Source organism: Aureobasidium subglaciale (genome assembly GCF_000721755.1).
Source record: "Aureobasidium subglaciale EXF-2481 unplaced genomic scaffold scaffold_7, whole genome shotgun sequence".
NCBI classification, from domain to species: domain Eukaryota; kingdom Fungi; phylum Ascomycota; class Dothideomycetes; order Dothideales; family Saccotheciaceae; genus Aureobasidium; species Aureobasidium subglaciale.
The window spans coordinates 136,883-158,235 of NW_013566988.1; the positions used below are offsets into that span (position 1 = coordinate 136,883).

Here is a 21,353-nt window from a genome sequence, read left to right on the forward strand (position 1 = left end):
TTGCGCTTCTCTCTGAAGGAGTTATGGAACACAAACATTCTCGTTCTCACTAGCTCTAAGCCGACCACTTCTCTGCAACATTAGCCTATCAAAGTCTACTTGACAAGAGATCAGGTCATTTCAGCTTTCGAACATGAGATTCATCAAGGACACATCAAGCACGGTTTCTTGCCTCGAAAAAGTTAGCACTGGACCACAGATGACAACACGAATAACTCTATTCTATTCTCAGGTCTATCTTACTCAAGCTTCGGTGTCCTTCTTGACAATGTAAAGCCTTCCTTCCCATGGCTGTAAGGTTGAGCGAGCTCCAGCTTGTGTCTCAGAAACATTGTCAAAGATTAGCTCCGCTGCGTCCAAGTCCTCAATCAAAGGCAACTCGCTCTCTTTACTGGAGAAATTGCAGATCACGAGAGCCTTGAAATGACCAGCAGTCGAAGACTTGGTAAAGGAGAAAACTGTGGGATTGTCGCCATCCACGAGCTTGTATCCCCCATGAATGAGACAATCGGAATATGTCTTCCGTAGCTTGAGCATCTGCTTCCAGAAACCCAACACGGATGATGAGTCTCTGGACTCGTCAGCAACATTGATGCCCTCCTGAGCGCTGGTGTTGGCTTTCATCCAAGGCTTTGCTGAGTCACTCGTAAAGCCTGCATTCACTTCCGATGACCACTGCATCGGTGTGCGAGCATGGTCACGAGCCAGATTCTGCAGAGCTGCCTTCGCCGATATCTGTGCCCCAGGATCGTTCGGGTTTCTGCGACCGACCTCAGCATAGTAATTGATAGTGTCCACATCTTTATACTCTTCGATCGGCCAGTCTTGAGGTATGTTGATCATACCAATCTCCTGGCCCTGGTACATAAAGAGGGTCCCGGACAGAGATGCAAAGAGCATGGCAAGCATCTTGCCGGAGCGAGAGCGCCACTGCGGTGAGTCGTTTCCAAAGCGCGAGATGCTGCGAGCTTGATCGTGGTTCTCAATAAAGCTCGTCGTCCAACCATCCGTTCCGTCAATTAGTTTTTGCGTGCGACCGATTGCAGACTTCACATCGGCCAAGGTGTACTTGAACGGCTTGGTCATGTATTTGAATACACTGCCCATACCGACATCTACAGAGTCAAACTGGAAGACCATGTTAAGTCTGGCCTCTTTCTCGCTGACGTAACCGAGCACTCTAGCAGGATCCGGTGTGAATGGACACTCTCCCACGCTCATTGCGTTGTAGCGTGAGAGAATCGCGTTCATCTCGCCCAGATATTCGTCCATGCGCGGCCCGTTACAATACACCAGTCCAGCTTCTTGCCACTCGGCAGCAGGATCTTTAATGGGTGCGTCGGGGTAGCCTGTTGGTTTGCTGTACATGTTGACGGTGTCAATCCTAAAGCCATCAACGCCTTTATCCAGCCAAAAGATCATCGCACTTTGGTAAATAGCCTTGCGCGTCTCCTCGTTCTCCCAATTAACATCCGGTTGCTCCGGACAGAATAGATGTAAGTAGTACTCCTGAGTCAGTTCATCCCATTCCCAGACAGATCCGCCGAAGTTGCTTCGCCAGTTATTCGGAGGCTTTCGCGTGCCATCACTATCATACTTCGCGGGCTTCCAGATATACCAGTCGCGCTTGGGATTGGTCTTCGAAGAGCGTGATTCCTTGAACCAAGCGTGTTGGTCCGAGGTGTGATTAACAACCAGGTCCAAGATGATCTTCATTCCACGGCTGTGAACTTCATTGATCAAGGCTTCCACATCTTGAACAGTGCCATAAGGAGGGTAGACGGCTTCGTAATCAGAAATATCGTATCCCATATCGATTTGAGGACTGTCATACCTGTCGCTTTGAGTCAACAAAATCATCCAGCAAGCTAGAGATGTATGGCTACTCACATTGGGCACACCCAGATCACGTCCACGCCTAAAGATTGAATGTACTCCAGCTTTTGTGTGATACCTGGAATATCACCGATGCCGTCATCGTTACTGTCGTTGTAGGATGCTGGGTAAATCTGGTAGACTGCAGCTTCTTTCCACCAAGGATGTTCGGTTGTCTTGCCGGCGTCGCCGTTCACTGAAACACTTCTGAGTCCCATATCGCAAGTTTCTCAGGGCGGAGGCTGGAAAGTAATTACCGAGAAGAAAGTCGAGTCAAAAGGCGGTGGAAGGTGTTGGCTTTTGACCACCGTCTTGCTCCTCGGCGACCGATTGTTGTTATCTAGTGGCATGATGATCCCCCACTACATGTGTGGTCGCCGTCACATCCCGGCTGAATAGCCTGGCTGTAACGGCTCGCTGCTTCGCTCGCTTCTTCTCTTGCGGAGATCTGGCCGGTCCGACAAAGAAGCGCCACATTGGGATGACCCCGCACCATCCTCTGGGCTGGGGCCGCAACCCAATCACAGGCCGGTCGCTCCTACTCTCGCCGTTCCTGTCGCTCTTACTCTCGCTACTTCTCTCGCTCGACCACTCGCTCAGCCCAGTTTGCCTCTTTCTCACACAGAGTCTGATCTCTCTTCCTCTACGAACATGTAGCCCTCGTACGCATTCCGGGGGTGGGTTATCTCACCAACAAAGCACAAAGCGCCGAAGGGTGTAACGGTTTCCCCATGGGACATATCTGATCGATCGGGGTCAAGGTACACATCCCCTGCTATCACCATATATAGGGACCTTGCACCCCGTCTATGAACACCATCGAAATATTCACCCAACACAGTCTACTACTATCATCGTCGCAAGTAATTCGCGTTTTCCATCATGGCAGATACACGAACTTTCTCCATCGCCGGTGATGAAGACACCAAACGCAATGGAAGCATCACTGCCGGCGACATGCACCACCTGGCCAGAGTTGACACCGCCATCGCTGGCGAGGCTGCAAGAGCAACGCAGTCTGAGATCTCCATGACTCTGCTGCAAGGTATCAAGACTTATCCAAAGGCTATCGGCTGGTCTATCTTGCTCTCAACCTGCATCATCGTAAGCAAATTCCGTTCAAGTAACTCACGCACATACTGACATGGGTGACTAGATGGAAGGCTTCGACATCGTACTCATCAACTCTCTGATGGCCCTTCCTGCTTTCCAACTTCGCTTCGGCGAGCCATCAGCCGATGGTAGCTACCAAATCAGCGCAGCATGGCAGTCTGGTTTGTCCAATGGAGCTCTGGTCGGTGAAGTCATCGGTCTGCTATTCATTGGTTATATCGTCGAACGTATCGGCTACAAGAAGACGATGGTTGGCTCTCTTGTTGGACTCACTGGCTTCATCTTCATCGTCTTCTTCGCCCAGAGTCTGCCAATGCTTCTTGTCGGCGAGATTCTCATGGGTATTCCCTGGTCAGTCATCCGGATACTACAGTTGTGTTCTCCATTACTGACTCAAGCTCTAGGGGTGCATTTCAGACATTGACCACAACTTACGCTGCTGAGGTTTGCCCTGTCAGTCTCCGTGCATATTTGACGACGTACGTCAACCTATGCTGGGTCATCGGCCAGTTCCTGTCCTCGGCCGTGCTCAAAGCTGTCGCCGACAAGACCGGACCGATTGGCTACAAGCTTCCCTACGGACTGCAGTGGATTTGGCCACTACCTCTGATCATAGGTATCGCACTGGCACCAGAGTCTCCGTGGTGGCTCGTTCGCCAAGGTCGCCGCGAAGAGGCAAAGGCACAAGTTCTCAGATTGACGTCGCGCAATCAGACAGATTCTGGCTTCAACGCCGACGAGACGGTGAACATGATGGTTTACACAGATGAACTTGAGAAAGCGAGCACATCCGGCACAAGCTATCTGGACTGCTTCAAGGGCACTGACCGGAGACGCACTGAAATTGTTTGCATGGTCTGGGCTGTTCAGACTTTGTGCGGTGCATCTTCTTTCACAGGTTACTCGACTTACTTCTTCGAACAAGCTGGCCTCGATGTCTCATCGGCATTCTCGATGACTCTCGGGCAATACGGTCTTGGTGCTGTCGGTACCGTTCTCTCATGGTTGTTGATGATGAAGTTTGGACGTCGCACGCTATACTTGTGGGGCCAGATCGCCATGGCTTCGATTCTCATGATTGTCGGTTTGCTCGGTATCGCCCCTGCATCTGCCGCTGGTGCGCACTGGGGTATTGGAGCCATGATCTTGATCTACACCTTCATCTACGACATGACTGTTGGACCAGTGTGGTAAGTCTGACCATATCCCAATTTACGTGAACAAAGACTAACAACGATCAAGCTACTCCCTCGTCGCCGAGATTCCATCAACTCGTCTGAGGAACAAAACTGTCGTTCTCGCTCGCAATCTCTACAACATTACCGGTGTCGTTGCCAATATCCTCACACCTCATATGCTCAATCCTGATGCCTGGAATTGGGGCGCGAAGGCTGGCTTCTTCTGGGCAGGCACTGGTGCTCTATGCGCCGTGTGGACATACTTTCGGGTACCGGAGCCCAAGGGTCGCTCTTATGCTGAGATGGACATGCTATTTGATACCCACGTTTCCGCTCGCAACTTCAAGCAGACCAAAGTTGAGTCTTTTGGTTCCATGGCAAAGGCGGAAAAACTTGGGGATGCGGACGAGAAAAATTCGTCACAACACGTTGAGGAGGTCGGATGCCAATCGAATTGATACAAGATCTGTAAGAACTCAGGCTTGAATAGAAACAAAGAAACATGAGCCTGTGCACAGCTTACCAATTGACATACTCGTCACTAAGCCTTCTTTCTGTTTAGCATTGACTGCTGAGCATCTGTAGCACAAATCCAATTTCCGCCCAGTAGTTTCTTCGAGTTATCGAGGCCAACAGATCCTTTGGTCATGGCTAATTGACTGTCCGATCTAGAGGTACAAATACGCATAAGCAATGACGTAACACAAAGCCATCACAGGTAGACAGACGACAGAACCGTTGTAGCAATTTTCAAGCATTGCTTTTGATTTATTGTAAAAGTCATAAAGGACATTTCATAGCTCTCACCCAAAGGAAGAAGCTGTTTCATCATCTACCAAATCCATCCGCTACATCATCTCTACTTTTGTTCCATCTCAGACAAAAAAAAAACGATCGTATGAGAGAATTTAACGACCGCTGTTGTTGTACACAATACGGTTAGGGCTACCGCTACGAAGATCAGTACCCTGACCAGTGGTGGAAAGAGCAATAATTCTGTTGGTGATGGCAGCAGGGGTATCAAGGCCAGACTCCAGACCCTTGAGGTAAAGAGCAAGACCAACGACATGAGGGCAAGCCATGGAGGTACCAGAGATGGTGTTAGTAGCAGTGGTCGAGCCGATCCAAGCAGAAAGAACGTTGAGCCCAGGGGCGAAAACGTCAACAGTGCTGCCGTAGTTTGAGAAGTAGGCGCGAGCGTTGTTGCTGCCGATTGCACCTACGGTGATGGCGGAAGAGGCGGAGGCGGGAGAGGTGCGGGAGGCATCGATGGCTTCGACAAAGGCGCCGGTCTGAGGGTTGCTGATACCGTTGCCGGCGGCGACGACGGAGAGGACGCCTTGTTGGGTGGCGGCGTTGACGAGAGAGTTGAAGGCAGTGGAGACAGAGTCCTCGGAGCCGAGAGACATGTTGATGACAGACTTTCCGGTGCGGCCCTTGTTGATGATGTCGTTGGCTGCCCACTCGAAGCCCTGCATGATGGTGGAGGTGGCGCTGGACTGTGGCGATTGTTAGCATTGTTTCCAGCAGCGGTATGGAAAAGTGGCTTACTCCGGAAGAACCAAAGACCTTGACGGAGATGACATTGGCCTTCTTGGCAACACCGTAGGTAGAACCAGCAATGGTGCCAGCAACGTGAGTACCATGACCAGCATCGTCAATGTGGGAACCACCAACGAAGTTGGAGCCCAGCGAGGCACGACCACCAAACTCTCTGTGGTTGATGTTGATGCCAGAATCAATGACATAGCCGTAGGTGCCAGCACCGGCGGTGGTATCATAGTAGTAGGTGTTGGCAGCGTAGTTACGCTGCGAGATGCGGCCAAGACCCCACGTGCTGCCAGTCTGGGAGGTGATGGCAGTCATGTAGATGGGAAGATCCTCCTCAACAATGGCAACCTAATAAAAGAATTAGAAAAATTGCCTTGCACATGCGTGTGTCAGAACTTACCTCGTTGCTGGCCTTGAGCTCAGCAATGGTCTCCTCGTCAAAAGAACCAGCGTAAGCATTGAAGTCGGCGACCTTGAAGACCTTCAGGTCCTCCTCGACGGTACCGTTCTCCTGACGCTTGTAGATACCACGACGGTGCAGATCGCCAGCCCAGTTGATGTGCGAGATACCAACCTCAGGGTCGATACCAGCCTTGAGGGTAATGATGTACTTGGTAGTAGCAGGAGCGGTGGCAACATCCTGAGGAACAGGAGCAGCCATTGCCAGACCGGCAATGGCGCTGAGTACGGCTACACTCTTCTTCCACATTGTGAAGATTGATAGTTGATACGAAAAGTGGTTGGTGGTGGAGAAGATAGAAGATGGAGGATGAGATGATGTCCTTGAGGGTGGGAAAGTTCGTACTCTTTATACATATCTCGTCTTCTCATGAACTAGTCTCGTTTGCCTCCTGAAGGTGTGCTTGAGCGACTATCTTGCCAACGTCGGTGTATGCTCAAACATGATCTGCTTGGCAGCTGGTTCATCAGTAGTCAACAGTCCTACACAAAAAGAGAAGGTGGCGAGCATACAAGGTTCGGGTATGCAGTATCACCTTCTCCATCAGTATGGGCTTAACGAGAAGTTCTATCAGAAGCCAATAGGGCAAGACCGTTTGGTTGAAGAGGCAAGCCTTGGTGTGGTTGGTTGGCCCTTGTCATCTGCTGAAAGTCTTAACACACAATGGTGTCAAACCTTGGAGATATCCATGCACAGGGGCACGAGATTGACAGATCCGATACTAGCCTGATCGAGAAGCTCATTAGGCATGGAGTAGAGACACTGTACTCGGGTAGGTTGCGAGCTCGGTGAACATCACATTGCCAAGCTATACCAAGAACATTGGCAAGCGTTAATAGCGGCGCGGGGTTCGTGACTTCCCATCTCCTTGACTCTCGGCACTCTAAGCAACTGACCAAGCTTGCATTAGAGTGTTGCAGGTTTGACTCGTTCGCCGTGATTTGCCAAAAGATCTCGAGATGTGCGAGTGTGGTGAATGTGGTTGCGGCTCGGCCCTCGCCTACCGTAATTTTTTCAGCCAACTAAGCCAACGTCGTCGAAGCAGAAGACCCTCATGGTCATGGCCTCCGCTGTTGATCTCCAGCAATGTAGCTGATCATTTCTTGGACGCGGGAAAACAATCTTCTTCTCGGCCGTAGAATATCAACGTTGCTGTTGATCTGGCAGAAGCTCAGGCACAGCCGAGTTCTGCCAAGTCGTATATTGACGATCCCATAACCCTTGATGTTCTCGATTGCATGGTGGCATATCCACCTTGATAAGAGGCGCGAGCGGTTACCGTTCAGCACACAATAACAGCTGTTGAGAGCGTGCTGATCGCGTGCAGTCTTGCTGCGGCCAAGTCGCTTGTTTAGTGCATGACCATGTGAGGCAAATATATTCGCAATCAGTCTGAAGCATGTGGAAGCCATGCGGTTGCAGTGTCTACCGATATCAAGTTCAAGTTGTACGCGTGGGACGATGCTGCAGTATGTCGCAATCAATGGTAGGGCATTGAATGGGATTGAAGCGAAGTTCAAGTCGAATAGGAGATGGTTCTGTTCAATGAACGCGGTCAATTATCATAGTAATGGTGAAAGCCTTAAGACGACAGCATCTGTCAGACGTGGCCATTGCCATCAGTTGGCCGCCGCCAACGCGTTTCGGAAGAGGTTTCGAGATCTGATAGCTGAGGCGGAAGCTGAAAGACACAAATATCTTGGTCTCGACGTGCGCGCGAGACGTCGATCTAAAGTGTATCTACTCATCGACACGAGGTGCCAGCGGTGCGGCGGTGCACCGAGCCGCAAGGTCGCAGAATACGCGACGAGACCGGCGGTAAAGAGCGGTTGACAAGACATATTTCCCGTGTGGCCAAAAGTCGTGGTTCTGCTCTGCATGTCGGGTCCTTTTCCATCAGAAGAGACCAGTCACCACGACGAACATCACAACCGCGACTCCAAGTCCACCACACACTCCCGACAATGTCGCCATAGACCAGCAGACCGCCCAAAAGTATGAGGGTGCCGTGGCTTCGACCGGAGAATCCTCGTTGGCATATAACAAACTCAGGAAGAAATGGATAAATATCAGCAGATAAGAAGCTATGCCAATGACGTCTCTCTGATCTTTTGTAAGTGCGCCCCGGTATTTGGATGTGGCCATGCGAGTGAGAAGGCGTGTGTAGAGAACAAGAAGGCCGAATTTAACAAAGAGTGCCGAACTGCCGGCAAAGAAAGAGGTGAAGGTGCTGAGTATGCTATCAATAAGCGTTTCAGGTCCCAGGTTGCGCTCATTTTGGTTGTCGTTTTTGTCGTCAGTATTGTCGATATGTTGGTTTTTGGATGTGTCGAAGGCAAGATTAGTATGACGTGCCAAGAAATGGAAACGGTGTACGGCAACGACTTGAAGAGAAGGATCAATAGACTCTGTCGCGCCTTATAGGATGCAGTGTTTCTACCTCTTTCGAGGTCATTGAGTCCGATCACAACTCCAACCATATTGTGGCACCACACCCTCTCAACCCTGAGAGACCGAACTTGCTGCCATCTATATCTGTCACGACAACAAGTGTTCTACGTGACCTGACCCTCGCTCACCACTGACCCACAACTCCGTAAATTGCAGATTCACTCAAGCCCCAAGCTCAGTCATAGCTCTCACAACAATCTCCTTCCAATCCTTCACCTTCTCCTCCCCCTGACCCCTCGGACAAACCTCCACAATCGCCCTCAGGAAATTCGCAACCGTCTGCATACCCTCCTGCTCCCTTGAGGTGAACTTCGCATCGTTAACTAGGTACCCAAGTCCCCTCTCCCTAGCTCTAGCCTCATACCTCTGCATCAAAGCCTCTTTCTCTGGCTTTGAGCTATCGTTGTCTTGCGTATTCCAGAGGAAAGCTCGACTAGGATTCCAGCGGGTGAATGGTACTACACCCGCAAACTCCCAGTCTATGATTGAGATTATCTTGGCGGTGGAGGGATCGATGAGGATGTTGGCGAAGTGGAGGTCTTTGTGTGCAAGGCGGAGAGGAACGTTGTTCAATTTAGCTCGTAGAGTCTCGGTAGCTATGACATCTAAGAAGCGGTCGAGTCGAATAAGAATCTCTTGCATGAACCCTAGAGATGAGTGTATCTCAATGGCGTGTTTGTACTTGAGGAGATGTTCTGAGATATAGTCCGAGTATGAGGCAAATGGTCCAGAGATGTTGAGTGATTCGAATGTCTCGCCGGAGGGCCACAAAGCAATGATGTCTGGCTCGAACCAGAATGTTTCCTCCAGTACTGGACCAGGAACGACATTCCCGTGTCCATCAAAGCAGAGACCGCCGACGTGTGACCACTCATGCTTATGCAACTCGGCATTGACATCAAGCAGCTGGTCCAGTATCCCATCCATCTGCGTAGCGTCGAGAGATGCATACACATCCGCTAGGCTTACTCCAGGCTCGCGCGTCATCAGCATGTACTCACACGCAAGCGAGTTTCGGGTGCTAGAGTCAAATTCCACCACAGCTGGAACTGGTATACCAGTATTATCGCGTAACCATGACAAGACTGCAGCTTCGTTTCCAGTCTTGATCTTCGAAATATGGTTGCCAGAAATTCGCAAAACTAGTTCAGTGGTCTCCTTATTGTTCAAGTGAGCAATGTGCTTGGATGATAGCCATAGCTTCAGATCTGATGCCGCGTAGCTGATAATGTATATGACGTGAAACTCAGCCGTGACCTGAAGCCGACGTATCGAAAGTGGATTCGGAGATTTGATGGACGCGAGAAGAGACGCCACCTGGTCTTGACTAAGATCCTGAGGAAGATGACTTTTTGGAGACCCCATGATGCAACACAATGAGCGGCTACAATAGTACTGACATGGGTGTGGAAGTCGCTCAATCATGCAACGAGGATGTAGGTTGTTGTTTAGCAGAATCAGGCTGATTCAAGCTTATCGCGATAAGCCTAATCAGGAAGTTGTACCATGCAGTAAGTCAAGAGCTTGCCACCTTGAGCCCCGATGTCTTGAAGATTACTTATAAGATCCGGAAGTGGGTACATCTTCTTCTCTCGCTAGCCCCCCTGTCCTAATGTTATGATAGGGCGATTTTCTTTAAAAGAACAGCGAGTAGTAGTGGAGCAGAACTTATATAGCTCTACAACATCGACCTCTGTCACGTCGTCTGACTTGGTGGCGTAAGTATCTCAAGAGAAACACGACACACAGCAATAAATTGCGGCGATTGTTGTGATCTCGCTGCCTGCTCTCTAAGACGATGTCTCGGAGTCTGATGAGGTAAGAGATATGATGGCGAGAAAGGCTTATATAGCAAGATGGATGCGCCTTGTGTTAACGGCGTGTCTTTTGCTTCTCGGTTTTCGGAGATGAAAAAAGGCATAGATTCTTCCTGGCTCAATGTTGGTGTACCATTCCCATCACTGGACCAAAAGAGGATGTCGAACAGGCAAAAGAAATGATTCCGCTGAGGCTCGAACTCAGGACCGCCTGTGTGTTAGACAGAAGTGATAACCAACTACACCACAGAACCAGTTGATGAAGAAAACACTGACTACAATCACTAAGAAAACAAAATTTTAGAGCACAGTCCGAGACAAATTCGTGTTACCCCGCATCTGACAAACAAAAATTCATTCAGTTCACCATGAGTCACGCGAAACCGGCGACATTATACTACTTGGGTGTCAACGCAGTGCGGTACCGGAGGATCATACTGCAACTCATCCGCACTCAGCAGTAATCATGGCATGGTCTGGTAATGCCGACTTCTCGAGTCTACAACACTCGCCGACATCGACGCCGTTCAGCGGAGACGTGCCAGCATCATTACAGCACGTCCAACAGCAGCAGCAACAGCAGGTACTCACGCCGACATCATCGTCGACAGCAGGGCCACCAAGAAAGAGAAAGAAGAGCGAGATACAGGATGAGCAGAGTCCACAGCAAGACACGCCAGGAGGACTGGCAAAGGCTCATCCGGTGAAGAGAGCGTGTAACCAGTGTCGGCAGCAAAAGGTCAGACTCGAACGCGACTTGACGCGTCTGAGAGGACCAAAACTGACAGGAAGGGCAGCTGCGATGCAACATCCAAACAGAACCAGAGTTCCAGCCGTGTGGAAGATGTATCAAGCATGGCCTCACATGCGCCATCGATCCGGGCTTCAAGCGACAGGAGAAGCGACAGCGACATGCCGAGATGGAGCGCGAACTCGAGTCGCTCAAGGCTGAGAACCAGGCTCTGCGCATGGGCATGGCACGAGGCGGCTTGTCCAACACAGCAGACCCTCTGCAAGCACCAAGCTTCCCACCGCAAGCGCCCTACGCAAACGCGAACAACCCTTTCCCAGGACCTAACGAGGCTGCCGCTTCGCGTTCTCTCCTCGACCTCGCTCACCAAGGCACCGACTATCCGACACGAGAGCCGACTCTGCACACTCTAGGAAGAGTGACGTTGAGCGAGAACGAAGTCATGGATCTTGTCGGCATCTACTTTGCACGCTACCACCCGTACCTTCCATTGCTGTCCCCAGACACTCCATACACAGCCTTCTTCGCAATGTCTCCTCTGTTGCACTGGACGATTCTTACCATTGCTATGCGCCGCTATGAAGGCCGGCCAGGTCTCTTGCAAGAGCTTCGCCAATCATACACTGATCTGATGTGGTCAACCATTGCCTCGGTGCCTCAATCATACCACGTCGTCAAGGCCTTGGTCTTGATCTGCACATGGCCAATGCCTAGCAGTTCAACCTCACACGATCCTAGCATGATGCTTTGTGGAACTATGGTCCAACTTGCCATGCAATTCGGTCTCCATCGTCCTTCGCATGCCCAGGACTTCTCTCGTAACCGCATAGAGTTGCGTGACGAGGACATTCAAGACCGTATGCACACTTGGGTTGCTGTCAACTTGATTGCGCAAAACACATCGACTGGCTATGGCATGCCTCAAATCTCGCGCTGGAACTGGTACACCCATGGCCTGCATCTCGATCGCATCTCAGGTGCTTTCCGCAACCGTATCCAGATTGAGCGATTCGTCGATAAGGTCACACGCACATGCTACATCATGCAACGAGATGAATTTGTTGCTGGTGATGAGGCTCATCGTTCTCTCCTCATTGATACTCTTGGAAGAGAATACGAAGAGTTGGAAACTTCCCTTCGCGCAAACCATGCTTCTCACATTGATCTTCTCAATGCTCAGATCGCTGCTCTCCATCTCCGTCTCACGGCCTTCTTTGGTTCTCCCTCAGCTCCGACATACAAGTCCGATCTCTCGGCCTTGTACATTGCTGCCTGCACATTGCTCAAGTCCTTCTTAGCTCTTCCTCCTAATGTTGGCGTACATACTCCTGGAGGCGATCATCTCTCGGGACCTTACCAATGCTTTGCGACCAACTACATGATGCAGATGCTATTGGCAGCAGGCTTCACTCTTATGAAGCTGCTCAACTCATTCTTCTCCAACAAAGTCGACGTTACTAGCGGCAGAAACTTATTCCTTCAAACTGTTGCCGCTCTGCGTAACATCTCAACCGTGCCCAACGACCTCCCTCAACGTCTTGCAGAGGTCCTCGCTCAACTCTGGCAAGCGAATGGCGGTGGCTCGACCAACAAGCTCTTCCCCGACTCACCCAATTTCATCTCAGACCCAGAGCATTCTCTTCAACTCAAGGTGCGTTGTCGCATGAGTATGAGTCTGCTCTATGATAGTGTCTGGAGATGGAAGGATCATGTCGGTGCTGGTGCATCCAAGAACCTCGACCGTGCTATTCAACACCCTACAATCCCTACTGCTATTCCTAATGCTGATCTCACTGACACACTACCGCCATCCACCATGGCGCCTGATCAAGACTTGAGCTTGAGCGGACTGGAAAACTGGGAGAATCTTAACTTCGCGGCCAATGCGCCGTTTGATTCTTTGGGTTGGGCTTTGGATGGATTCTTGGATATGCCTGAAGGTTTTATGGCTTGAGAAAAAAAAAGATGGGAAATTGTGGTTTCAATGGCAGTGGGTAATTCTTGGTTAGGAGGTGGGTGTTTCGTTTTTAGCGACGGCTTCTTCTTTTTTTTGCTTCAACAGCTCTTATGGTATGCGGTTTGTTTGGACTATTGAGATATTGGATGATGATGGAAGGGAGGATGAAGAGAGACTACAGATGAATTCACGATCAACTTTTGCGATTCCGAATATGTCCGACTATGTGCGAAATAAGTGCTCGTTTTAACGCTGTATATAGACCGGAGAAGTCGAATTCTCTCGTAAGAGTAAGGGCAGGAACTCGTTTGTTTGGCGGTTCTTGGTATGCTCACCTGACGAGGCGTTTTCTCGTCGTGGTCGGATGGTTGGCGTTTGGAAGCATCTCCGCGGCTGAATTGCCAGACGCCTCCAGCGAGAAAGTGTATGTTTCCTTCCAACGACGATATGAACATCACATTTTGGAGACGTCGACAGCGAATACCAAGTTGATGCGCATGACACGCAATGTATTCTGCATCAATGCGATCTATGCAGAGGTGAAACTGGACTCCCTCCTTCCCCTCGGAAATGCTCACACAGACGCTCGGGTGACGTTTTCGGCGAACGAAGGAAGCGACGAGAAAACTGCTACCTGGCTCACGTCACTCTTGCTACCTCTCCCTTCTGATGACCAAAGCGCAATCTTCCTATGGCTCTGCTTGCCCTATTGGACGTAATGGGAAGTGTTTCAAGTGTTTCTCTGTGTCTTCAGGTAGGGTTGTTGCGGGTGCTGCGGGTGGTAAGTCCGATGCTTTTTCTTTTTGCTTTGCTATAAGATAAAATGCTGCTGATATGCAAGAGGCAAGTTGCTTCTTTTTCTTATCATTGTTACATCATCTTCTTGTTGAACACATTCAGCATTGACTGGGCTTTCCAAACAAGAAACACATAGGCAGCAAACAACAAGATGTCGTTGACACCGGATCAAGTCAAGCTTATCAAAGCCACTGTACCTGTATTGAAGGAACATGGCACAACAATCACCTCGCACTTCTATGATGTACTACTCAAGGAGAATCCATCTCTAAATGGCATCTTCAATCAAACACATCAAAAGACTGGACATCAAGCCGGAGCTCTTGCAGGAAGCTTGTACGCATATGCTTCTCATATCGATGATCTTGGCGTGCTGTCTTCAGCTGTCGAGAGGATTTGCCATAAACATGCTTCCATGTTTGTACAACCTGATCATTATGGTGTCATTGGAACGTATCTATTGCGGGCTATGGGTGATGTGCTTGGTGAAGCCTTGACGCCCGAGATATTGGAGGCTTGGGGTCAAGCTTACTGGCAATTGGCGAACATCGTAAGCAACGCCTCCATCATACTCTCTTGAAACTCGATGACTGACTTTGATGCAGATGATCAAGCAAGAAGACACTCTCTACAAATCTGCTGGCTCTTGGACATCCTGGCGCGACTTCCTCATCTCTAAGAAAGTGCCAGAGTCCGAAGAAATCACCTCCTTCTACCTCTCCCCCTTGGATGGAAAGCCGTTACCTTCCTACCTCCCTGGCCAATACATCAGTGTGGCAACTTCAGTCCCTTCTCTTCACCACGACCAGAATCGCCAATACTCGCTCTCTGACGCACCATCGCCCCATCACTACCGCATCAGTGTAAAGCGTGAATCCGCCGTCCAAATAGGCGACATCACACATCCAGCCTACATCTCCAATATCCTGCACGCAGACAAGAGAGAAGGAGATATTCTGCAAGTCTCTCACCCATTCGGCGAATTCTATGCGGATCCCAAAGACGAGAATAACGGAGCTCTAGTCTTGATTTCTGCCGGTGTGGGTATTACACCAATGATCTCCATCCTCAATACCTTCATCGAAGAGAAGAAAGAGAGGAACATCCGTTTTATCCACGGCACGAGATCTTCGGCTGTTCAGGCTTTTGGTCCTCATATCCGGGATATCACATCAACATATCCCTTTGTCAACTCTGTCATCTTCAACAAAACTCCCTCTGCGAATGCGAAACAAGGCACCGATTACGATTTTGCAAGCAGGATGGATCTGGATAGACTGAACAAGGACAAGGACCTTTTCTTGCATGACAAAGAAGCAGTCTATTATGTATGCGGTCCTAGTGGCTTTATGAGGGATATGGCCGCTAAATTGCAGAGTTATAGTGTTGAGGAGAGGAGGATTAAGTTGGAGATTTTTGGTACGGGGAATATGTCGTAGAGGTCTGCAATGGAAGATATCTCCACTCTTGGCTACGTTCCCTGTTGGATTTGATTATGCGGTTTGATGGTATGGGTTTTGGGGTTGATGGCTGCTGGGGACGTCGATGATTTCTCGAGCCCGAGGTTTTGTCGAGTCTCCCCCACGCCCATCCTCACACTTAAAGTACTATGATACACTCTGCCACTGCACAAGACAAAAGACGCATCGAGAGCATGGAGTAGGAGATGAGTTGTAAAAATGTTACAGGCCTTGAACCCTATCTTCGTCGCTAGCTGCCCTGCAACTCCATCACAATCCGTCGGAGTAGCAAACACGCTCAGCAGGACCTGCGACACTTCTCCTCGTCGCACTTGGAAGTAGACTGAGACAAAGACTGTGGTGCCCCGAGGAACATTGACAATACCAGAAGCCGATTGGTCAATTATTGCAAGTCTTGTGATCTAAACGTTTTCTTCTTAAGGAATGGCTTCGTAGTAGAAGATGAGTTGGCGATGACGTAAGTATTTAGGCCTCGGGTTTTGTGCGTGGTTTGTGTATCTATGTATATCTGTGCTTCCCGAGTGCAGCAAATGCTAGAATTATACATCTCTTGAGACTTGGTATCAAAGCCGAAGATAACCCATTGGTAGTCGGCAGCACTGCGTACCAGCTCAACCTTACTGGTGGAGACTGACAATGTCTTTCATGGCCAAGAAAATACTCTCTCTGCCTGCTACTCTCCATCCGGATACTATCACTGGGTATTCGATAAGACACTGGTTCTTGGTTTCAAAAGCGGTGATCTGTGTTGTGGTACTCATCCAGTTTCTGAAAGAAGCCATTTCGAAACATGAAAAATGAGATATCACCACCGCCAGGACTCCTGCTGCTCGCAAACTCCCAAATCATCCATGATTGAGTCCGAGGAACAATATGATAAGGAGATACCTGCAAAAAATACTCTGGATCATACCTACATTATCGCGTCGACCTCAGATTCAATGGTCGTACCGGCCACCCTGTCCGTCTCCAGCCGACGCACGGTCCCTCTGAGCATTCCGCCTTGGCATCGACGTCCCTCAGCCTTATCAAAACACAAGCGCCAAAAAATCCTCCAGCCCAAAAAAAATCTTTTCTTTCAACCACACCACTGCGGACAAAAAGATATCATTCACAATCATTTGTTATAGGAATAGCCGAAGGCGGGGCTCGAACCCGCGACCTTGAGGTTGACTTTATTAAGAGCCACACGCTCTACCGATTGAGCTACCCCGGCAGGTCTGATGATCTAGTCCACTTGGTGAACTGGCGCTGATTGCGATTGATGGGAGGCAGGCTCGAGGGGTAAATATATAAAGCTTGATCTATTCTGGAGAGATTGATCCACAAACAAGCATCTAGCAACAGCAACAAGCAGCGCGACTTGGATGCCGCCGAAGTCATGGCTGGCTACACTCGCTACACCCTCCGAGAGCTTTATACAGCTGAAGCACATCTCTTATGATTCGTTGCTCATCGTCTCGCGCTTGGGTTTCACCCAATCTTGCTGTCTCCCCGTGGAAGGTATCACAGATTACCAGGTCTGTGAAGCATTGTTGCAGCCCCATTTTTCCCTAGCCATAGCAAGAGAACATGGGAGTGTATGGCTAACACTTAGAGACAGACTGATCTCCTGTCTTGGGGACCTGGTTGTTCTCGTCTCAAGACTGTGTCACACGGTCGTATTAAGATTCTCTTCTGATGTAATCTGCATCTCTGTGCATAGAAGGCTGTTCTTTTTCGTCTTTTTCGTAGTAGCCGTATCTACGGTCGTCGTAGCGGCCGTGGGTGTCGTCTGTTCTTCTTTTGTAAGCAGATAGTGGTAAAACTCCGTGTGCATCAAGACTTCGGCGTCTTCGTGTACCTCAAGTCTATGATGACAATGAATCCGAAGTAAAACGTTTTTGTTCTACGCAGGTCAGATATGGTCGAAAGGCTTGACCATTCTTCTAGGATCTTCATACTGGCCAAAGCCCTAGTTATCCGTCGCTACCAGGGTGCCAAACGTTCGGACTATCAATTCTGGTGTGGCTATGAGTAACTGTACCTCTCTCTTCATACTAGAGATTTCGAGATTACAAGGTATAAAATCATCTCGTTACTGCTACATACAACTGCACCCAGACATAATCTATCCGGGAGAAGAAAGCAAAGCGGAGTGTCTATAGCAAGGATATCTGAACTCAGAGTGGGGACAGAGTAGCTCTGCAGTATATTCATACACACCGTTCTTTTTGTCATGATCGTGTCATGTGCGTAAAGGAGGTACAAAGGTTTAGAGGCATGCAATCGTCATTCACGTCATTCTTACCCTGGAAAACATCTTCGATAGGCCTTGTCTACGATATCAAGACCCGGAGTGAGTCTTATATCCTTCTAGTCCATGTATTATCTTGCGTTTGTGTAGCACCGTACGCGGATTGTCCAAAGCGCGGTCGACTGAACCAGACCATTACATCAACTTGCTCTCTGCCATCATCAATCGCATGGCATCAAGACATTCCTTGAACTCTGAATGGAGACTCTGAGCCCATCGATAGTCCACAAATACACATCACTCACGAAACACGAGACCAAATGCGAGAGGAGGATGCCAGGCCCCTAAATCTCCTTCCTCAAGTCCGCAAGGTGACGAGAGACCTCTACGTGCGTACTACGAGCTACCAGCGGCTCTTAAGAAAAACAAAGGGAGATGAGAAAGAGTCATAGATCTACCTCTCTCCTGCACCGGCCACTTGTACTTACTAAAATAGAGAGAGAATCTTAATCATCCAATCGCAAACGGACCAGTCCTGGAGTAGGAGCAGAAGCAAGTGCAATATCTGGTACGGCATCGTCTGTAACAAATAACTTTGCTCACAGCTGATTCATGAAGACAAGGTTTTATACAACTTCGTATTAGTCCATAATTCTCGCTCACTGTGAAACGCAGCAATTGAACCCATGCACAAACGCTCTTGGACTCCTATGCAATGGATATTAGGGATTCAATCAACTTCTTTTACGTTTAAGATGAAGGTCTGGATGGAGAAAAAGGCATCAATTAATGATTAGTGTTTGGAGCACTGGAAAAAGAGCCGAAGAGGCATATGTACCAAGAAATGAAAGCGCCTTTGCAATGATTGCTCGCCTTTCGTTGTCTCTAGAATATCCGGACCGGCAAAAAATAGGCTTTCCAGTCCTCCTGCTCTGTACGCACTGCACAGCGAGTCTAAGCCAGGAGCGCCCTTGTCTCGAGTCCCACCATATCCAAGCGAGTGTAATCGGAGTCTAGTTGAAGATGCTGCTACGAGCGTGTTCAGTCGCCTTGCTGGCGTTGTGGAGATGTTGAGTAGCATCAAGCACAGTGCAGATGTGCTTATGGGCCAGAGGCTCAGCCTTGCGATTGGCAAGCAACTGAGCAGTCTTGAGCATGTTCTTGATCTGACGACCGTTGAGCTTGAGTAAGGAGAGCTGACGAATCTCCTGCTTTGCGACGATGTGAGATTGCGTCAAGGTGATGTGCTTGGCCTTCTTAGCTTCTTCGTCCTCAACAACCCTTTCAGATGCCGACTTGATAGATGAGAAAGGGTTCTTGGGTGCGGAAAGACGCGCTGCAGCTTGGGCGTCGTTATGACGCTGTAAAAAGTTTTCCCAAATTGTTCTGCGGCTTTCGGGAGACAAGTCGGGGTAGTCGATACTGATGTGAATACGTGACTGGAAGGCTGGATCGAATGTAGCGACGCGGTTGGTGGTCAGGAACATGATACCTTCGTGGTACTCAAGCACACGTAGGAAGATGCTGACAAGCTTGTTGCGTTCAACCTCGTGACGGCTGCGCTCCTCGAGGAAGATGTCGGCCTCGTCCAGCAGCAAAACGGCATTCCAGCGAGTACACATACCGAGCACCGTGAGTAGACGAGCCTCAATAAATTTGGAATCCATCCCCAAGTCTCCAGCAGACATGTTGAAGAGTGGGACCTTCATCTCTTCAGCAACACTTTCGGCAGTGAGGGTCTTTCCAACACCAGGAGGACCACATAGCAGCAAGATTATACCTCGACCCTTGCCCTCGATAACATCATCGTAAGCCATACGAGTTGCTTGTTGTGTGCAGGTGAAGCCTAAGATAAGCTCTTTCGTATCGTCAGGTAAGACCAAAGACTTGAAGGCAGATCCATTGAAGGACACTTCTTGCACAGAGCCAGCAAACAGATTGAGCCAAATTTTCTCTTTCAAAGCATAGCCACGAATGAGGTGAGTACAGAGTAGCTTTTGCTCATCCGTGAGAGGTGGGAGGTCCTTAAGATCGTCCTCTTCAGCAAAGTGTCCATCGAGTGGCATGCCTCCACCAAAACCTTCGTCCAGCATTTCGCCAAATCGAGGCATAATTATTCGGCGTGCATGATGTACGGGCTTGTCGGAGCCTTTACTGTCGAGAGCTGTAGTGTAAATTGCCTGATTGGGCATGTAGCGGTTCCAACCCACAGCGTCGACAACAATTCTGCCTTTGATGCTGTGACGTTCCTTCTGGCCGTAAATATCAAGCTTCCATCCAAGACCATCGTAGGCGCGATAGTGTGTGCCAATGAGCGACTCGATTTCTGAAGCTCGGGTGACGAGCCTGTCTCGCAGTATGGCCTCGTCGGTATGGTACTCGATAGGATAGGCAGCAAGAGAAGCGATGGGGCAAGTGCCTTGGAACTCGGGAACGCTAATCTTGGTAGTCGACCAACCGAATTTTGTACCGTCAAAGTCGATGAAGCGGATCTTGAGCCAAAACACGGGCTTCTGATCCTTGTCCACGCCGTACTTTCCAGAAAGCAGGTTGAAAATACGGTCTTGGCCTTCCTCACGAGCATAGACGAGAGCACCAGGCTCGAACATTGTCCAGAGGGCTTCATACGTCATGACCCCTTGGGCTTTCATGTCGCGTGAAGACTCGATCAACGTCTGAAACTCTTCGTACAAGAGATCGCGGAGAATTTGTGTGTGTCTCAAGCTCAACTCTGCCTCAGTAGGTTGTGCCTTGGGTGCAAGTTCATCGAGAGGGTTCTCCGTTGAGCTCTTAATCTCGCTCTGCTGTACACTATTGTCCTCAGCCGTCATGTCGACGTCGATTTCGCCATTCGTAAAGCTTCTAAATTGGATCATCGGCTTACTCTTCTTGAGATGGTCGTGGTTGGGAGTGGATACATCGTCGGCTTTAGTGCTTTGTGTCTTTTCGAACAGAGCTGTGAGCTTCTCGATAGCTGCATCGAGCTCGGGGAAGCGGTGTATCAACGATTCGAGCTTGCCACTGAACTCTAGTCTTTGTAGACCCACAGTGACACTTGGGTAGCCATCAAGCACGTCTTCCAGAACCTTTTTCAGTAGTGGCGACTGGATGACGATCGAGTGTAAAGCGAGTGTGCGGCGAGGGTCACCATAGACCTGTAAACAAGGACGTCAGCATCGACCACCCACACGCTGGAACAACATCTACCTTGATGTATCTGGCTATAAAGGCCCACTTCTGGGTCTCTGCATTCTCGGCTGGTGGTACAAGATCTTCCGGGATGGTCTCCTGCCATTGGAAGCGACCTCTGCGGTCTTCCTTGCCGGCGTAGAGGTTCTTGCAACCGATCGACATGCCAACAAGCTTGGGGTCGAGCTTCACTTCCTTTGGCTTGACAGTCTTAGCGTCGCTGAGACCTTCGGAGGGAGGCACTTCCCAGAGTACTCGTTCATGGTGAGGGTAGGGAGAAGAGTTGTCGCTTTCTCCGCCATCACTGTCTTCGTCGTCTCGGGGGATTGGTGGCCACATGTCTATGCTTGAGTTGTCACTGTGTAGATCTACGTGTGCCTGCAACAAAAGTCTGTCTCTCTCCAATGAATTCATGTTGAAGGATAGCCGTGTGCGAAGAACTGAGGATCAAGGAATGTATCGACCAGGGGAACCTGTTGAGAATGAAGCGTGAAGG

The 21,353-nt window shown here is 49.7% G+C and overlaps 9 protein-coding genes across 9 annotated transcripts; 5 read left to right on the forward strand and 4 right to left on the reverse strand.

The window, feature by feature from the left end:
• Positions 1–107: 107 nt before the first annotated feature.
• On the reverse strand, positions 108–2,210 carry AUEXF2481DRAFT_38604 (glycoside hydrolase family 13 protein). Its single transcript, XM_013489481.1, has 2 exons — positions 1,891–2,210; positions 108–1,834 (listed from the first exon to the last, which is right to left on the reverse strand). The coding sequence occupies exons 1-2, from the start codon at positions 2,091–2,093 to the stop codon at positions 244–246; spliced, it is 1,794 nt and encodes a 597-aa protein (XP_013344935.1). The 5' UTR covers positions 2,094–2,210; the 3' UTR covers positions 108–243.
• A 622-nt stretch (positions 2,211–2,832) lies between these two features.
• Positions 2,833–4,624, forward strand: AUEXF2481DRAFT_64530 (uncharacterized protein; the record flags this gene model as incomplete). Its single annotated transcript, XM_013489602.1, has 4 exons — positions 2,833–2,979; positions 3,032–3,339; positions 3,393–4,178; positions 4,231–4,624. The coding sequence occupies 4 exons, from the start codon at positions 2,833–2,835 to the stop codon at positions 4,622–4,624; spliced, it is 1,635 nt and encodes a 544-aa protein (XP_013345056.1).
• A 450-nt stretch (positions 4,625–5,074) lies between these two features.
• Positions 5,075–6,426, reverse strand: AUEXF2481DRAFT_3864 (uncharacterized protein; the record flags this gene model as incomplete). The annotated part of the gene is made up of 3 exons (XM_013489337.1): positions 5,075–5,665; positions 5,718–6,065; positions 6,118–6,426. The coding sequence occupies 3 exons, from the start codon at positions 6,424–6,426 to the stop codon at positions 5,075–5,077; spliced, it is 1,248 nt and encodes a 415-aa protein (XP_013344791.1).
• Positions 6,427–8,011: 1,585 nt separating this feature from the next.
• On the forward strand, positions 8,012–8,863 carry AUEXF2481DRAFT_38610 (uncharacterized protein). The gene has a single exon (XM_013489482.1). It carries the CDS (start codon positions 8,236–8,238, stop codon positions 8,599–8,601), a length of 366 nt encoding a protein of 121 aa, XP_013344936.1. The 5' UTR covers positions 8,012–8,235; the 3' UTR covers positions 8,602–8,863.
• On the reverse strand, positions 8,791–9,993 carry AUEXF2481DRAFT_28310 (uncharacterized protein; the record flags this gene model as incomplete). The annotated part of the gene is made up of 1 exon (XM_013489416.1): positions 8,791–9,993. One exon carries the CDS (start codon positions 9,991–9,993, stop codon positions 8,791–8,793), a length of 1,203 nt encoding a protein of 400 aa, XP_013344870.1.
• Positions 9,994–10,845: 852 nt separating this feature from the next.
• AUEXF2481DRAFT_38611 (uncharacterized protein) lies at positions 10,846–13,370 on the forward strand. Its single transcript, XM_013489483.1, has 2 exons — positions 10,846–11,184; positions 11,243–13,370. The coding sequence occupies exons 1-2, from the start codon at positions 10,912–10,914 to the stop codon at positions 13,148–13,150; spliced, it is 2,181 nt and encodes a 726-aa protein (XP_013344937.1). The 5' UTR covers positions 10,846–10,911; the 3' UTR covers positions 13,151–13,370.
• Positions 13,265–13,987, forward strand: AUEXF2481DRAFT_634740 (uncharacterized protein). The gene has a single exon (XM_013489643.1). The coding sequence runs from the start codon at positions 13,378–13,380 to the stop codon at positions 13,870–13,872; it is 495 nt and encodes a 164-aa protein (XP_013345097.1). The 5' UTR covers positions 13,265–13,377; the 3' UTR covers positions 13,873–13,987.
• A 115-nt stretch (positions 13,988–14,102) lies between these two features.
• Positions 14,103–15,390, forward strand: AUEXF2481DRAFT_64343 (uncharacterized protein; the record flags this gene model as incomplete). The annotated part of the gene is made up of 2 exons (XM_013489586.1): positions 14,103–14,501; positions 14,557–15,390. The coding sequence occupies 2 exons, from the start codon at positions 14,103–14,105 to the stop codon at positions 15,388–15,390; spliced, it is 1,233 nt and encodes a 410-aa protein (XP_013345040.1).
• Positions 15,391–18,681: 3,291 nt separating this feature from the next.
• Positions 18,682–21,271, reverse strand: AUEXF2481DRAFT_3867 (uncharacterized protein; the record flags this gene model as incomplete). Its single annotated transcript, XM_013489338.1, has 2 exons — positions 18,682–20,823; positions 20,876–21,271. The coding sequence occupies 2 exons, from the start codon at positions 21,269–21,271 to the stop codon at positions 18,682–18,684; spliced, it is 2,538 nt and encodes an 845-aa protein (XP_013344792.1).
• Between the last annotated feature and the right edge of the window lie 82 nt (positions 21,272–21,353).

What these genes read in the sequence shown, in the direction of transcription:
- AUEXF2481DRAFT_634740 (XM_013489643.1), top strand. Translation starts at nt 13,378, where the DNA reads ATGTGCGAAATAAGTGCTCGTTTTAACGCTGTATATAGACCGGAGAAG.
- AUEXF2481DRAFT_38610 (XM_013489482.1), top strand. Translation starts at nt 8,236, where the DNA reads ATGGATAAATATCAGCAGATAAGAAGCTATGCCAATGACGTCTCTCTG.
- AUEXF2481DRAFT_38611 (XM_013489483.1), top strand. Translation starts at nt 10,912, where the DNA reads ATGGCATGGTCTGGTAATGCCGACTTCTCGAGTCTACAACACTCGCCG. An exon ending in ACCAGTGTCGGCAGCAAAAG is followed by an intron (nt 11,185 to 11,242) that starts GTCAGACTCGAA and finishes CAGGAAGGGCAG; the next exon opens with CTGCGATGCAACATCCAAAC.
- AUEXF2481DRAFT_38604 (XM_013489481.1), bottom strand. Translation starts at nt 2,093, where the DNA reads ATGGGACTCAGAAGTGTTTCAGTGAACGGCGACGCCGGCAAGACAACC. An exon ending in GTGATCTGGGTGTGCCCAAT is followed by an intron (nt 1,835 to 1,890) that starts GTGAGTAGCCAT and finishes TCAAAGCGACAG; the next exon opens with GTATGACAGTCCTCAAATCG.